General features: G+C 43.9%; 2 protein-coding genes across 8 annotated transcripts in view; both read left to right on the top strand.

The window, feature by feature from the left end:
• The first annotated feature begins 420 nt into the window (after window positions 1-420).
• SS18L2 (SS18 like 2) lies at window positions 421-3,625 on the top strand. Its single transcript, XM_080675375.1, has 3 exons — window positions 421-628; window positions 888-964; window positions 3,343-3,625. The coding sequence occupies exons 1-3, from the start codon at window positions 560-562 to the stop codon at window positions 3,428-3,430; spliced, it is 234 nt and encodes a 77-aa protein (XP_080531501.1). The 5' UTR covers window positions 421-559; the 3' UTR covers window positions 3,431-3,625.
• A 5,169-nt stretch (window positions 3,626-8,794) lies between these two features.
• NKTR (natural killer cell triggering receptor) overlaps window positions 8,795-17,723 on the top strand; it is a 45,871-nt gene continuing 36,942 nt past the window's right edge. For 6 of the 7 annotated variants that reach the window (XM_080674657.1, XM_080674656.1, XM_080674654.1 and 3 more), the window contains exons 1-2: window positions 8,888-9,044; window positions 9,234-9,314. In XM_080674657.1, the coding sequence (XP_080530783.1) occupies window positions 9,257-9,314 (58 nt within the window). In that variant the 5' untranslated portion in view covers window positions 8,888-9,044; window positions 9,234-9,256. Of the gene's footprint in view, window positions 8,859-8,887; window positions 9,045-9,233; window positions 9,315-17,723 lie in introns of those variants that run through there. The other variant, XM_080674655.1, reaches the window with a different exon arrangement.

Raw genomic sequence — 17,723 nt, 5'->3', positions numbered from 1 at the left:
TGTATATATTTATACGTTTGTCCTTCAGCAAATAATAAAGCTCACCAGTGTTTTCCTTGGCCCTGCGGGGATTTGGCTTGGGAGGAGACAATGCCCAGGGTTCCCCTCCAGGCGCAAACTGGTGGCACAAGAGTGATGTCGGAAGAGGAGTGGACTTGGCGCCAGCTTTCTGGGTTCCAGCTCCGATTCTCGAGTGACCCAGGCACGGTGCTCCTGCATGTAGACCACAGAGTGTTAAAAAGCAAGCGATGATGCCAGGCCCCGCCCCCAGGTTAGCTTTCCAGACTGCGCAAACGCAGAGGACCCGCCAGCAGCAGCTGAACCCCAAGGCCCAGGCCCAGAGGGACGCCTAGCGTCACTCTTGCGCGTCCAATCACAAATGACGCTCCGCCTGTTCCCGCCCTCTAAGCGGGAGGACCCAATCAACGTCGAGAGCTAACGCCGACCTGCCCAGGGTCTCTGCTGCCGCCGCGGTGTGTGTGGAGCTGCTGGTTGGCTCTGCTCTAGCGGCGTAGGGGTTTCCGGGGCCTGAGACCGGGTTGCGACCTGGCTTCCCGGGATGTCGGTGGCCTTCGTACCGGACTGGCTGAGAGGCAAGGCGCAAGTCAATCAGGAGACAATCCAGCGGGTGAGCGCTAACGCAGACCAAGGGGAGGGGTTTCTTAGTCGCGGACCGGAAGGGCCTCGGGTGCGGGAAGTTTCCTGGAGCGGCGGCATCCCGGCTGACGCCGTTCGCCAGGGTGTTGACTCTGGGGTAGGGATGAGATGGAAACAAAGTCAGCAAAGGCGCCAGGGGCAGGACAGCCTGGCACTGGGCTGTGAGACCTCCGGCAGGTTCCTTAACGCCGTGATGTCGTGTGGCACTGACCCTTTCTCTGATCTGGCAGCTCCTGGAGGAGAATGACCAGCTGATCCGCTGTATCGTGGAGTATCAGAACAAAGGCCGGGCGAATGAGTGCGTCCAGTAAGTCCCCAACTCCCTCCCCTTCCTTTTGAGTGGCGTGGAAGCCAGTGTGGTGATACAGCTGCTGTCCTGATCTAGTCTTGGGTGACTTGGTGGCAGAGGAGGGTCAGAGAGGTTGCTTACCTGCCCAGCACCGTAGGACTGTACCCTGTGAAGCCTGGAGTCAGAGGTAGCATCCTCTTCAAAACCTGAATTATGCTCATTGCAAAGCCTTCTTCACCTGAAGCCATGCCAGCTGATGACAACGGGGATGGGGAGGGAAGCACGTGAAAAAGTAGTCTTAGGAGATGATATTGGTGGCTGCTTTCTCTTCTTTGTTCTTAGGGTACGTTTATTAAAGCTAGGAACAGTGAAACAAGGAAGGGTTTAGGATGGAAGAAGCAGCAGGAGAGAGCCTAGGCGGGCCTGCTTTGGCTCACTGGAAAGTCAGAGAAAAGGGGCCTTGGAGACAGACTCCGGGGTTAGCCTGGGGTGAGCTGCCACTGCCCATTTGCTCCCGTGGTTGCAAGTCTCTCTCTCTTTTTTTTTTTTAAATATATTTTATTGATATATTACAGAGAGGAAGGGAGAGGGGATAGAGAGCTAGAAACATCGATGAGAGAGAAACATCGATCAGCTGCCTCCTGCACACCTCCCACTGGGGATGTGCCAGCAACCAAGGTACATGCCCTTGACCGGAATCGAACCCGGGACCCTTCAGTCCGCTGGCCGACGCTCTATCCACTGAGCCAAACCGGTTTCGGCGGTTCCAAGTCTCTTGGGGACCCTTACGGTTTAGGAGAGGCAGGCAGCCTGAGAGGAAAGTAAAGGGGTGGGCGTGCTCCTGGGAGCGTTGGGTGGTTGCTGTCTTATCGTGGATCCCTGGCTCATCCTTTTTCTGTTAAGTTGGGTGGGGTCAGACCATTTGGTTGCTAAGTTCCCTCCCATTTCTAACTTTGCAACGTTAACACACTAAGACCAATGAAAGATTTCTAAGTTAAGCCAAAGGTAAATTTTGTACAGTAATTTAATGTGCTTTAGTGAGAGAAAATCTGTTTTCTAAATGTAGCCCAGGAATTATGCCATTTATTATAGAAAAATACATTATTTCATTGTTACTGAAGTCATGTTTAAGAAAACTATGCCTCTCCCGCCCTCCCACCAACCCCCCTAAAAATCACCTACAATCCTTCACTGAACAGCTCAGTGGAACAGTAGAGATAATCCATCTTTGGATAAGTTTTTACATTTGACTCTGGTATTTGGTCGTTCGCTTTATTACAGTTTATAGTAAACACTCGCATTTTTCTATATGAAAAATAGTTGCAAAGCATCCCGTTTGGTGCAGTGATTCTCAGCCTGTGGGTAAGAAAGTTATCAAAGTCTCCTGGTGGGCTTTTTCACATCGCACCTGCCATGCTTCCTGCTTCCTGGTCTGACTTTCCTTCCTTGGTAGGGCGCTCGACTCCCTGATTGAGAACCGCTACTATAGGAAGCACACGTGGAAGTACTTCGTCCCCGCTTTAAGTTTGTTCAGATATTTTATAAGTCCTGCTGGGTATCAGGAGCTGTCTTAGCTCCTGGGGAATCGGGACCAAAACAGTAGCTCTGCTGGCGTGGAGCTTACCTTCAGTGTAGCATGTGCCACATAGAAATCTCATTTATTCGGCTACCATTGCAGATGCCAACCCAACCGGAGGAAATCATATAATTAAGCACATGCTAATAACTCTTTGAATAAGAATAAAGTTTGGGTAAGTCGGGGGCAGGGTGCTGTTTTATACCAGGTATCTCTGATGTGACATTTGAGTAGAAGCCTGAGGTAAGGGAGCCAGCTGTGCAGTATGTGAGGCAGAGCTTGAGGTGGAAAAGCCCCCAGGCTGGAGTGTGCTCCATGTCTTTAAATGTCAGCAAGGATGCGGCTGTAACCAGAACTCAGTGAGCAAAGGGAAAATGGTAGGGGATGAGATCAGAGAGGTAACTAGAGGGGGCCCGATCTTGTAGGGCCTTGAAGGCCAGGAGAAGGGCTCAGCTTGACTCAGAATGAGATGGGAGCCTTTGAAAAGTACTAAACAGAGGTATGACATGATCTTAACTTAAGTTGTACAGTGATCACTCAGGCTGCTATGTGGAGACTAGAGTAGGGGTACAGAGGGAGAGCATGGGGACCAGTTAGGAGTTTGGTTCAATACCATAGTCTAGAGAGGTGCCTATGGAAATAAGTAAGAACAGGTAAGATTCTGGATATATTTTCCTTGAAAGTGTTAAACAAGAAGGTGGATAACACTGAGTCATCAGTCAGTGGATGAGCCTTTCCACTAGAGTAGGTAAATTCTTTTCCAGTTGTTTGTTCATGTTCAGTACAAACAGACTAATTTTTGCCTGTTTTCCACCCATAGGTACCAGCATGTGCTACATAGAAATCTCATTTATTTGGCTACCATTGCAGATGCCAACCCAACCAGTCCTTCAAAAGTAATGGAATAATCTTCCAGTGGGCTGTTGTGAGGAGTCATTGAAAGTAATACATTTCCTGTGAAACAGAGACAGGATTTTACCAACTCAGCTGCTGAAAACATGACGGAAATCTCTGTGTCTCTTTTGAGTGTGAAAATGTGAAGAACTAAAGTAACTGTATTTCAGTGTAAATATTTATTTTAATAATGAAGCAGATTCCCTCAAGTTGCCTCCAGGTGTTTTCTTTTTTTAAATAGGTGTGTTTGGACAACAAAGATACCATGGGCAGCCGAAACCGGTTTGGCTCAGTGGATAGAGCGTCGGCCTGCGGACTGAAGGGTCCCGGGTTCGATTCCGGTCAAGGGCATGTGCCTTGGTTGCGGGCACATCCCCAGTGGGAGGTGTGCAGGAGGCAGCTGATGGATGTTTCTCTCTCATTGATGTTTCTAGCTCTCTATCCCTCTCCCTTCCTCTCTGTAAAATATCAATAAAATATATTAAAAAAGAAAAAAAAGATACCATGGGCATCTTCAAGCCTACCCTTTTAGGTTCAGCCTGAAGAGGAAACTGAGCAGGTGCTTGGCGATCGGGAGGACTTGGTGAGACTCCCGACTGAGACCCTGCCAGTTGAACATGTAACTGTGTTCTCCTTTCTACTGGTTTGTAGTTCTGTACCCCCTGGCTGCTCTGGTCAGGTTGCTTTGAAGTAAAGCTTGCCTTTCCACAAAAGACTGATACTGAGGTATAGACATTTTCATGTAATACGTGTTCCATTTGGTTTTCCAGGAAAACTGTAAGAACGTAAAAATATATGTAACGCCCTGGCCAGTTTTCTCAGTGGTTAGAGCATCTGCCTGCAAACCTAAGGGTCTTGGGTTCCATTCCCAGGCAAGGGCACTCACCTGGGTTGCAGGTTCGATCCCTGGCCCTCATCGGGGCACATGCAGGAGGCAACTAATGTTTCCCTCTCCCTCTCCCTCTCCCCCTCCCCCTCCCCCTCCCCCTCCCTCTCCCCCTCTCCCAAGTATGGGGGAAAAATATCTTTGGGTGAGGGTTAACAGGATTAATAAATATTAATATACATATTAATATATATTGATATAACACCATTATTGTAGCAAAATTAATAGTAATTCCTAATTATTATTAATATATCCTAATAGATGATGTTATAGGGTAGGAAAAATATCTTTTTTTTTTCTATTTTAAGGTTCTCGGCTGGGGGTGCATAACAAATGACAGATTAACAAAACAAAGGCATACAGATTTATTTCATAAACGTTTTACTTGACATGGGAGCTTTCATAAGAAAATGAAGATCCAAAGAAGGAGTTAAACCTGAGCATATGTATACTAGGTTTGATGAAGGGTGGAAAGTCTAGGACAAATGGGTATGAGCTGAGTGTAGTGAACTGGGGGGAACTTAGCTAGGCCTGTTTGTTCAAATTCTCCGTGTCCCTTGTCTTCAGAGATAAGGATGCTCCTTTGGGTATAGGGAGTGCACCCCTCATAGGAGATATAAAAAATAACAAGGAACCTGATATGTGATCATCAGGGGAACTGGTAGTGCAGGCAGAAGCAACAGCTATGCAAGGACCCTTCGTTCCAAACCATTGTTATTTGTCTTTTCAGTCCATTTATAGAGCAGTATGTACATATGTAGTCATCAACTCAGTTATAACGTGTCCTCATTTGACCAGGCCTGTGCTGGGCTCTACAGTGAGGAAAGTAGAGGAGGAGGGGCACTAAGCCCTGCCTGGCAAGATCAAAGAGACTCCTACCCAGGCACGGACTAGGGCACCATGCAGGACCAGATGTTGAGGCTGCTGATGCAGTAACTCCATGTGGAAATTATCAAGTGCTTCATAGAAAAAGTATGCTTTTTATTTTTTTAACAATTTTTGTTTTTAGTGATTTTTTTTTAGAGAGGAAGGGAGGAGAGATAGAAACATCGATTGGCTGCCTCCTGCACGCCCCCTGCTGGGGATCAAGCCCGAAACCCAGGCATGTGCCCGGACTGGGAATAGAACCAGCAATCTCTTGGTGCTTGGAGAGATGCTCAACCAACTGAGCCACACCGGCCGAGCTAAAAAGTATGCTTTTTAATTCCTGAACACTCCTTGGTCTTCAAACAAAAAATTGCCAGTTGAAGCAGAAGCCATCAGCATCCCATTCTCATTTCATGAACTTTACTCCACTGAACTTTTTCTTTTGTCTTCCAACTGACTCCTGACAGTCTACATCTGCATCTCTATTCCTGAGGACTTTTTCCTAAAACCAGAAGTCTGCTTTTCCCAGGTATAACAGACCAGAAGAATCTGGGGTTATCACCCTGGGAACAGGTCTCAACTAATGACTCTCAGGAGGTGGAGTATTAATATGCCAGCCCCTTTACCGCCGTAAGAACAATCCTGAGAGCCGTTTTGGCTTAGTGCAGTGGTCGGCGAACTCATTAGTCAACAGAGCCAAATATCAACAGTACAACGATTGAAATTTCTTTTGAGAGCCAAATTTTTTAAACTTAAACTTCTTCTAACGCCACTTCTTCAAAATAGACTCGCCCAGGCCGTGGTATTTTGTGGAAGAGTCACACTCAAGGGGCCAAAGAGCCGCATGTGGCTCGTGAGCCAAGGTTTGCCAACCACTGGCTTAGTGGATAGAGCATCGGCCTGCGGACTGAAGGGTCCCGGGTTCGATTCCAGTCAAGGGCACATGCCCAGGTTGTGGGCACATGCCCAATGGGGGGCGTGTAGGAGGCAGGCAATCAATGATTCTCATCATTGATGTTTCTATCCCTCTCCCTTCCTCTCTGAAATCAATACAATATATATATATATATATATATTTTTTTTTTTTTTTAAACTATCCTGAGATGCTTCTTCAATATTGATGTCTAGAGTTCCCCAGCAGGATTAAACTCCAATCACATGCTGTGGTAGCTGGCTTAATAGCAGATACTTAATTGGCTACCTTCCTTGTTTCACTTCGCCACTCCCCAAATGGAGTTTCCTGGGATCACTTCGTAAGTAAGCAACTTGCACTCGAATCATTGTTTCAGAGTCTCCTGAGGGAAACAACCAACATACCAGTTGTCTCATGACTTACTCCTGGTAAGTAGATCCAGAAGCTCAGCAAATAGAGCTTCTATCAGCACCAGGACAGATAACATTTTTTTACCAAAACCCAATCTACTTGCAAAAACTAGTGTGAGAGCCAAAGACTCAAAGCAGAATTTAGAGAATGAAACCAGTAGGATCAACATAAAATGAGTTAGGATCCTATCTACAGGAAGTGTTTGTTGTAGTGGGTTTTTCATATGAATTTGATGAGATTCAAACTGCCCCCTAGAGAGAATGAAGCAGCAGACATTTATGAAAACAAAGCCATGCTTTCAAACAAGTTAGTGGCAAAAAAGCCACTTACCTAAAAGGCTAAAAGATGGGCCCTGTATCCACAATTATGGTGACTTCTTAGTTTGAAGCCATTGCCCTAGTGGCGAACTCTGTGCTGCCACATCCTGTTCCTTTCTCGTGGTTACTAGCTTTACCCTAAGCTGATCAATCATGATATCTACCCATTGCCGTGGCCATCGGGAGATGGGATATGAACCTCATCAAGCCAACCAGAAATGTCCCTGGGATTTTTCCTCACTGGTACGGGCAGGAAAAATGCTTTCCCTTCAGATTGCCAGACTATAAAGATGTATGCTTGAAGATGCCATGGCCAAGTTCCACCTGGAGAAAGCCAGTCTGATCTTGATGAATACAATGAGGATGTTATTTTAGCAATGTATTCATTTTTATTGACCCCATGAAATGGTCTACTAATTTTCCACACTAAAAATCTAGGATTTCAAAACATGTGTTTCCAAATTTTCAATATATACTAGTAGATTGTTATCAAGTTTTGGTAATATTTGTTTCTGCATCATGGGTCCCAAGATTCCCTCCCGTTTGATGGTTTGTTAGGAAGACTCACAGGACACAGCATATAAACCACAACTACCGTTTACTACCAAAATAATTCAAAGCTAACTCAGCAATGGGAAAAGACACATAGGGCAAAGCCCACAGGAAACCAAGTTTCAACTTCCCTCCCAGTGGAGTGACACAGGACAAGCTTACTTCAATCAGGGATGAACTGTGTGACAAGTGAGAAATGTCTACCAGGAAAGTTCATTACATAGTCAGTACCCAAAAATTTTAAAACATATTTTTATTGATTTCAGAGAGAGAGAGAAACATCAATGATGAGAATCATTGATCAGCTGCCTCCTGAACGCCCCACACTAGGGATCAAACTCACAACCTGGGCATGTGCCCTGACCGGGAATCGAACCCTGACTTCCTGGTTCATAGGTCAACCCTCAGCCACTGAGCCACACTGGTGGGGCAATACACAAAATATTTTATTAGAGGCTAGTCACATATGCATCTTCTGCCTAACACATACCTAAATTCCAGATTCCCAAAAAGAAAGCAGGTGTTCAGCAAAAATCATAGTGTTTACACAAATAGTTTAGGCATAGTGAGACATTTTTATCATATAATGAACATTTTCTATAATTGTAGGAAATTGATTACCATTCAAGTTCTCAGATTCCACTCAAAGGCCAACCTTGTAAGCAGGTCTTTCTAAAGACAGTAGCCTTAGCCGATCAAAGATTCTTTCTCATCATTGATGTTCCTATCTCTCTCTTCCTCTCCCTTCCTCTCTGAAATCAATAAAAATATATTTAAAATAAAGGGAAAAAGGAAGACAGACAGCAGCCTTGCCCTGTTGGTGTGGCTCAGTTGATTGAGCATCATTCCCATGAACCAAGGGGTTGCTGGTTCGATTCCCAGTTAGGACATGGCTCCATCCTCCAGTGTGGGGCATGCAGGAGGCAGCAGATCAATGGTTCTCTCTCATCATTGTTGTTTCCATCTCCCTCTTCCTCTCTGAAATCAGTAAAATATATTTACAATTTTTTTTAAATAGTATAAGCAAATAAGTTAGAATTGTGTCTGTACCTTCTCACGGGATTCCTTTTCTCTCCTTCACCCCTTTTCTCCCTTCCCTAAGTTATAAAAACGTAAAAGTTACTTTGGGGTGAGGTTGGAGCAGGGATCCCTGCTTGAGGCTGAATTGTGTATTACAGAGGATACGATGCAAAAAAAGAAAACAGGCTATAAAAGCTCTGTGGGCTTAAACCTCAAGGAGTTAATTCACACAACTGGCTCGAGGCTGTCAACAGCAAAGCCTCGCGATATCCGGTGATGCGTGGAAGCTCACAGCCCTTAACAAGGAACGAGAGGAAGTGAGAGCGCAGGCGTGTCCAGGGCTCCCAGATTGGACGACTGATTCCAGTAAAGAGAAAAGGGGCGGAACAAAAAAAAAGGACCAGCTCAATAATAGGAGCGCCAGACTGGAGGCTTCGCCAGAGCTCCCAGACACGCCCACGTGCGCTTCCTTTCCGGTAAAGACCCTCTCCGAGACTGTGCTCTCGCGGTATTTGTTCAGACTCTCGCGGGGTTTAGCGTGGCACTGGGAGGCCGGGCTGGGGGAAGGGGGTGGTGGTCCGTTATCGGCGTTGGGTTTCGGCCGCTGTGACCGCGCTTTCTCCTCTGTGCACGGGGAGCTGCTCAGGCTGGAGGCCAGCCAGGTGAAGAGCTTGCCCGCTTGAGTGTGCGTGCCATGTGGGAGCTAGGAGGCCTGGGGCGGGAGGGGGCTCCGTCTCACCCTCTCGCCCTGTCGCGACAGGCTGGCGCGGGGCGACCGTGGCTCGGGCTCCGCCCCCGCCCCGGCTCCCGACCTGTCCGGACCTGACCGCTTTTCCCCCTCTCTCTCCTAGCTCTTTCCGCCGCCTCGGTAGCGATGGGGGCGCAGGACCGGCCGCAGTGCCACTTTGACATCGAGATCAACCGGGAGCCGGGTGAGCCGGACACTGGGGAGGTCTGCTGGGGCCCGGGCTTATCTCGGGGAAGGGGAGGGGTCTACCCTCATCAACTCTCCCCGAGCCTTTTTGGGAGCGGGTAGGCAGTCAACAACATTCGGTTTCTTCTGCGCCCAAGTCTTGGGAGGAGGGTGGCTCCGGTACACCACTCCCACTCCTCGTAGTCCAGGCCTCGGCCCCCCACCCCCACCCTCCCAAACTCCATGTCCGTTTGCACCCCCAGACTGTGTATTCATGCCTGGCGCCAAGAAAAGGGGTGCAATCCTTTTAGGACTTTTTATCTGTTCCTAGGTGGCAAACACTTCCAGTTCCGATTTCAGTTATCTTGCTGTGAACTGTGATGTCTGGACTCCTATATTTTGTATTTCCCAATACTTGAATGCCATGAATAGGTTAGCTGGCCTCTATTATTCCTTAAGTATCTTTAGCCAGAATTTCTGGTTCATGGGGAAATGGCCTGGGAAAGTTCTCTGGGGTAAACCAAAGCATTCTGTACCAGCAGACTTGCAGCGTGCATTAATGTTTTTGTCTGCATATTTCGTTGAAAATAAAGTATTTTCTTCTAACGGGTGGTTGTTTCATTCGTAGCAGCAGAGTGTGCAGTGTTTAAAACCTGTTTTCTTGGCTTTTTTTTTTTTTTAGTATGTGTAACAGAACTTTTTTTTTTTTTTTATTCTCTCTTTTTTTAAAAAAAATATATTTTATTGGTATTTTACAGAGAGGAAGGGAGAGGGATAGAGAGTTAGAAACATGGATGAGAGAGAAACATCGATCAGCTGCCTCCTGCACACCTCCCACTGGGGATGTGCCCGCAACCAAGGTACATGCCCTTGACCGGAATCGAACCCGGGACCCTTGAGTCCGCAGGCCGAGGCTCTATCCACTGCAAACCGGTTTCGGCGTGTAACAGAACTTTTAATGGAAGGCATATATGCAGTCTTTGTGCACCCCTCTTTCTTGTTCAGTGGATTCCCGAGAGCCTCTGTGGGGATATAGCAATGAATAAAACAAAGGCCTCTCTTCCTTGTAGTTTCTGTTCTGTTGGGGGAAGACAGACAATAGAGCAGGAAAAAAATTCAGTGGCTTGTATCGCAGGGGTCCTATTTTAATAAGTTGGTCAGAAAAGGCCATTTTGAGGAGATGACATTTAAGCAGACATCTGAAGGAGAGGACATCTTTGTGAAGAACATTCCTGGTAGAGGGACAGTTAATGCAAAGGTCCTGAGGAGGGAATTTAAAGTACTTGCCTGTTTAAGGAACCTCGAGAAGTTCAGGGTAGCTGGTGTAGGGGAGGACAGAGAGTAGCAGAACTGGCTATAGGCCATAGTAAGGATTTTGACTCAGATAAAAAATTACTGAAGGAATTTGAGCAAAGGAATGATGTTATCTTAGAAATTTTGTTATATTCTCTCTTATTAGCTTGAGTCTTGATGGATCTTAATCCTTATTCTGTAGTGAATCAAAGCGTCAGATAATAGAACTTACGTTTTTATAAAGAATTAAAAATAGAATACTGAAAAATAGAAATAAAGGTTCTGGAGTCATGTAAAGTACTCCTTTCCTGGTACATGTTTATATCCTAGATTTGTAAATAACCTTTGTCATGAAAAATCTCTGGAATATATTTGGTAAATGTTGAATGAACTTCAGTCTCCAACATCCAAGCTAATTCATTATAATACCATCCTGGTAGAAGTGAGTAGCACCCTTGAGAAGACTGAATTATATATAAAACGGAATGCTTACATTGTTCTAGGTTGAAATCATAGGTAATCTGCAGTTTCATCTGGTTCAATCTCATGTAATACTTATCTAGCACTTGCAATTCAGTAAATTATCTAAATAGTAGATACTTGATTTTTGCACAGCTTTTAAGGATCACTTTAGTTGTTTGAGGGATTCTGCTTTGTGGGATTTAACCATTAGTATATTTGTCTCTGAGTACTTATTCAAGTAAAACTCTTGACTTCTTGTATAGTTAATAATTCACTTCATAGAAGTGCAAAGTAATATCTTTGATAGACTTTACGTAAAGATCCTTGAAGAGTGGCCATAGTGTTCACTTCAATGAGATCAAGAAGTATTCATAAAAGGTTTTTTTTTTTTTTATTAGAGGGGCCGGGAGAGGGAGAGGGGAAGGAGAGAAGGAGAAAGAGGGTGAAGGAGAGGGGGAGAGGGAGGTTGATTGCCAATAAAAATTGAGTTGAATACTACACAGTTTGCTTTTTTATTGCTATCAATGGAAATGTGTATATTTTATAGCAATCAAGTTAGAATTTTAAATCATAAAGCCAGCAGGTGAATGCAAGTGTATATCAAAAGAGGAAAAGTCTTTTTTAAAAAAAATATACTTTTTTATTGATTTCAGAGAAGAAGGGAGAGGGAGAGAGAGATAGATACATCAGTGATGAGAGAGAATCATTGATTGGCTGCCTCCTGCACGCCCCCCACTGGGGATTGAGCCCACAACCCTGGCATGTGCCCTAACTGGGATGACCTCCTGGTTCGTAGGTTGTCACTAAACCAGAGCCACTCCCATCGGGTGAGTGGAAAAGGCTTTTTACATGAGTTTTTCCTCTCTGAATCCCAATAAGGTGGTTCCTATTTAAAATAATTCTAGTACTGTTCCTTAGAAATGTTTTTCATAAGGTTTTAAACTAAGATTTTTATTCCTTTAATAGTTAAGGAACTTTTCATGTTATTCTTGAGTGAGTTTTGGTAGTTTGTGTTTTTTAAGAAGTTGGTCCATTTTATCTTTGTGGGCATAGAGTTGTTTGACATAGTCCCTTAATTGAATGTCTGTGGGATCTGTAGTGATATATCCTCCTTCATTACTGATAATGATAATTTGTGCCTTTTGTAGTCCCTTAATTGAATGTCTGTGGGATCTGTAGTGATATATCCTCCTTCATTACTGATATTGATCATTTGTGCCTTTTGTCTTTTTCCTTGTTTCATTTGACTAGAGGTTTTTCAATTTTATTATCATTTCAAAGAACCAGATTTTGGTTTCATTGATTTCCCCACCGTACCTCTTTTTTTTCTGTTTTTAATTTCATTGATTTCTACTCTTTATTCCTTTCTACTGCTTGCTTTGACTTTATTTTGCTCTATTTCTAGTTACTTAAAGTGGAAACTTGGATTGTTGACTTGAGACCTTTATATTCTAGTGTAGGCGTTTAATGCTATAAATTTCCCTCTGTATGGACCCCAGATATTTTGTACACCCCACAAATTTTGATATATTGTTTTTATTTCAATTCAAAATATTTTATTTGATTTAGAAGTGTTTTAATTTCCAAGTACTTGAATATTTTGCAGTTGTCTTTGTTAATGACTTTATAATTCAATTCCATTATGATCAGAGAACATACTTAGTATGATCTAAGTTCTTTTAAATTTATTATGGATTTATGTTCTGTTTTGGTGAATTTCCCATTTGTACTTGAAAAGAATGTGTATTCTGCTGTTTTTGTGTAGAGTGGTCTATAAATATCAGTTAAATCCAGTTGGCTAAGAGTATTGTTAAATTCTTCTGTATCCTGGCAGATTTTTTGTCTGCTTATTCTACTTATCCTATATAATAAAAGCCTAATATGCAGAACGACCGGTCGCTATGACGCACACTGACCACCAGGGGGCAGATGCTTAACGTAGGAGCTACCCACAGGCCCCAGGCCAGCCAGGGCAGGTGCCAGCGGGGGCCCCCCGATCACCCTGCCAGTCACCCCACAGATTGGCCCTGATCGCCGGCCAGTCCTAGGGTCCATACTCATGCACGAATTTTGTGCATCGGGCCTCTTGTCTATATATATATATACATATATATATATATATATATATATACACACACATACACACATATATATATATGTATATATATATGTGTGTGTGTGTGTGTATGTATGTATATGTAAAAGCCTAAGCAACCATTATGGCCAGTTGCTATGACATGCACTGACCACCAGGGGGCAGATGCTCAACGCAGGAGCTGCCCCCTGGTGGTCAGTGTGCTCCCACAGCCAACCTCCCACGGTTCCTCCCTCTGGCCAGCTGGCCCCGATCAGCCCCAATCGCTGGCCAGGCTGAAGGACCCCCACCTGTGCATGAATTTGTGTACCGGGCCTCTAGTCCAGTGGTCGGCAAACTCATTAGTCAACAGAGCCAAACATCAACAGTACAACGATTGAAATTTCTTTTGAGAGCCAAATTTTTTAAACTTAACTTCTTCTAACGCCACTTCTTCAAAATAGACTTGCCCAGGCCGTGGTATTTTTTGGAGGAGCCACAGTCAAGGGGCCGAAGAGCTGCATGTGGCTCGCAAGCCGCAGTTTGCCGACCACGGCTCTAGTCTTTATATATAAAAGCCTAAGCGACTGTTTGACTGTTTGACCAGTAGCTGTAACACGCACTGACCACCAGGGGGCAGACGCTCAATGCACAGGCATGAAAACATGTAACAGACTGATGAATCGTAGAGGAAAGGTAGGAGGGGAGAGGGCAGGAAGAGATTAATCAAAGATCGTATATGCATACCAGAGGCCTGCTGCACGGATTCGTGCACTAGTGGGGACCCTTGGCCTGGCCTGTGGGGATCAGGCCGAGATCAGCAGTCCGATATCCCCCGAGGGATCTCAGATTGCAAGAGGGCGCAGGCCAGGTCAAGGGACCCCACCGGTGCATGAATCTGTGCACCAGGCCTCTAGTATTATTATATTTAAAGTGGGCATATTGTAGGTAGCAAAAAGATAGGTATTTTTTAAATGTATTTTTATTGATTTCGGAGAGGAAGGGAGAGGGATAGAAAGTTAGAAACATCAGTGATGAGAGAGAACCACTGATTGACTGCCTCCTGCACACCCCCTACTGGGGATCGAGCCCACAACCCAAGCATATGCCCTTGACCAGGATTGAACCCAGAACCCTTGAATCCACAGGCCGATGCTCTGTCCATTGAGCCAGACCAGCTAGGGTGGCAAAAACTACTTTTATTTACCCACATATTTGTCATTTCTGTTGCTATTTGTTCATCCTTATAGTTTCCTCTAGTATTATTTCCCTTCTGTCTAAAGAATATTTTAAGCATTTTTTAGAGCAGGTCTTCTGACAGCAAATTCTGTTTTCCTTCACATGAAAATGTTATTTTGCCTTTATTTTTTTATTTTTTAATATATTTTATTGATATTTCACAGAGAGGAAGGGAGAGGGATAGAGAGCTAGAAACATCGATGAGAGAGAAACATCGATCAGCCGCCTCCTGCACACCCCCCACCGGGGACGTGCCCGCAACCAAGGCACACGCCCCTGACCGGAATCGAACCCGGGACCCTCCAGCCCGCAGGCCGACGCTCTATCCACTGAGCCAAACCGGTTTCGGCTGCCTTTATTTTTTAAAGATATTTTCACTAGAAATACAATTCTGGGTTGATACTTATTTTCTTTTAGCACTTGAAAAATGTTCCATTGTCTTCTGGTCTGTATGGTTTCTGATAGGAAATCCATAGTTATTTGAGTAGTTGTTCTCCCATATGTAATGTGTTCTTATCTTGCTTTCAAGGTTTATACTTTGTTTTTAGATTTCAGCAGTTTGATTGTATTGTGTTTGGGTGTGGATTTCTTTTTGTTTATTCTCTTTTGGTGTTTGCCAATCTTCTTGAATCTGGGTCTGTCTTTTGCCAAATTTAGTAAGTTTTCAGCTGTTATTTCTTCAAATATGTTTTCTTTCCAATGCTCTTTTTAAAATCCTTACCTGAGGATTTTTATTTTTAACTGATAGAGAGAGAGAGAGAGAGATATATCAATGTGAGAGAGAAACATCGATCAGTTGCCTACTGTACATGCCCCGACTGGGGATTGAACCCATAATCTAGGTATGTGCCCTGACTGAAAATCAAACCTTTTGGTGTGCAAGACAATGCTCCAATAAACTGAGCCACTCGGCCAGGGCTCCAATATTCTTTATCCTCTTTTTCTAGGGCTTTGATGACACAGTATCAGATCTTTAGATATTACCCTACAGACCCCTTAGGCTCTGTTCATTTTCCCCCCCTCTTTTTTTCTCCCTGTTTTCATATCGGATAATTTCTATTAATTGGTCTTCACTGTCTTTTTCCCCTGTCATCTCCATTTTGCTGGTGAGCCCACCCAGTGAATCTTTACTTTTCATTATTGTATTTTTCCATTAAAATTTTATTTTTTGTTTTGCTCGAAGCTTTCTGTTTTCCATTAATTTTTGCAAGTGTTTGTCCTTACTTAGTGGAGCATGGTTGTAATACCTTCTTTAAAGTCTTTGTCTAATAATTCCAACATCTGTCATCAAGTTGCTGTTTTTGATTGTCTTTTTCCTTAAGAAATACCAGATTATCCTGGTTCTGAGATCAAAAAGTTTGAGAACATTATTCATTTTGTAATAGTCAGAGACTGAAAGTTGGTTTTGAAAGTGATAACCAGGGTGTTACTTTAAAGGAATGCTTGACTTTGGAATTTTTCTTTATGTGGGCCTCAGAGCAATATCATAAAACCCTGGCAATTTATCAAAAATGGATAAAAATGGGGATATAGTTGAAATGGGTACTTTTACTTGACTGCTTAAGATTCACATGAACTCAACAAAACTGAATTGAAAATGTGTCCTTAGTAAGCATTGTAAAGTATTTGTAAGTGATACCAAGACATTTGTTTTAAGTGAAGAGGCAGACAAATGTTTCAGTACTACTTGTGACCTTAGGCAAGCCACTTGACCTCTTTGTAAATGTGGTTCTAAAGATAGCAGTATGGCGAAGTTTGCTTATATTCAAAACTATCCTTTAAACTTTAAACTCACACTCAAGATAGCTCATAGTTTGAGAGGGTGAGGGACCAGATTTGTACTGAGGGAACAGGAAAAATGTGTCTCCCATGTCAAGCTCACCCTGGATCATAAATTCATGCATGAATAGAGTGACTGTATGCAATGGTCTGCACTATTTAATTATTACTATACTCATAAATTATATAGGACTGTGGTGTAATAGTATATAATGAGGTTGTTGGGAAGAGTAATTAAATAATACATTTACCTGTCTTACAGATTAGATTGTGGGTTTTGTGTGTTTTTCTTAATCATCACCTGATGGTATTTTTCCATTTATTTTTAGAGAGAGTGGAGGGAAGGGGAGATCAGAGAGAGAGAAACATCAATGTAAGAGAGACACATCTATTGGTTGCCTCCCACACATGCCTCCACAAGGGCTGGGATTGAGCCTGCAACCGAGGTACGTACCCTTGACTGGAATTGAACCTGTGACCCCTCATTCTGCAGGCCAATGCTCTATCCACTGAGCCAGACCAGCTAGGGCCAGATAACAAAATAGGGAACTAGTGCTTTGGGAGGGGAGGATAGTTGAGCAGCACTGCTATTCTGAGTTATTCTTGTCTGGCCTAATAGTAATTTGAAAGACCACAAGAAGGATTATGTTCATGACAGTGCTGGGAAAGGAGGTCAAAGTGAGGTGTGATCAATTATAGGATTTTCTCAGTGACGTTTAGACTTTATAACATACCTTAGAGTTAATAGCATACCTTTAGCCCTAACTGGCTTGGCTCAGTGGATAGAGCGTCGACCTGTGGACTCAAGGGTCCCGGGTTCGATTCCGGTCAAGGGCATGTAACTTGGTTGTGGGCACATCCCCAGTAGGGGGTGTGCAGGAGGCAGCTGATCGATGTTTCTCTGTCATCGATGTTTCTAACTCTCTATCCCTCTCCCTTCCTCTCTGTAAAAAATCAATAAAATATATATATTTTTAAAAAATAGTGTGCCTTTATTATTAATACTCCTAAAGAAAAAAATCATCCTTAAATTCTATCATGTTTCTATAGAGCAGACTGTATTTGTGAAAAGCACAGTATCTGATATTTGTTTTAAAAGTTGCTTTATTGCATGAGCGCAAGCACTGGCACTGAATCAATGAGGGGCTTTCATATTAAGGTATTATGGAGACAGACCTTTGTAGATTAAGCTTTTCTGTTCACATTTTAGGAAAAAGGCTTATTTCAGGTTTCTGTAAGCAAAGGGGCTTGAGATCCCCCCTCCCGTCCCCCCACCCTCCAAACATCCCCCTGCCTTTTCCTTTATTTTTGTAGAAATCGGGCCTGGAGAATCCCATTAATAACAACAGGCCCAGTTGAATGGTCCTGAAGGCTAACTCAGGGATTTTTACAAGGGCTTTATCAAGAGGAAGTTCACATCTTAGCGCCTCCTTTTCTTTTCCCTTTCTCTGCCTCAAAACTAAGTGACATACACAGTCAGAGATTCGCCTCCTTTTCTGTCTTTAACACAAGATGACTGCTGCTTGTTTGATTCCCACCGCCTATCCCATTTGAGTCCCTGTGGTTTTCTGTTATTTTTCT

The sequence above is a fragment of the Plecotus auritus genome, assembly GCF_963455305.1.
Source record: "Plecotus auritus genome assembly, chromosome: 6".
NCBI classification, from domain to species: domain Eukaryota; kingdom Metazoa; phylum Chordata; class Mammalia; order Chiroptera; family Vespertilionidae; genus Plecotus; species Plecotus auritus.
This window is presented reverse-complemented; position numbering and strand designations above follow the sequence as displayed.

Bases quoted from the DNA above. Each gene is read 5' to 3' on its own strand.
- SS18L2 (XM_080675375.1), top strand. From the start codon at position 560: ATGTCGGTGGCCTTCGTACCGGACTGGCTGAGAGGCAAGGCGCAAGTC. The intron at 629-887 runs GTGAGCGCTAAC...CTGATCTGGCAG, and splicing joins ATCAGGAGACAATCCAGCGG to CTCCTGGAGGAGAATGACCA. The intron at 965-3,342 runs GTAAGTCCCCAA...TTCCACCCATAG, and splicing joins CGGGCGAATGAGTGCGTCCA to GTACCAGCATGTGCTACATA.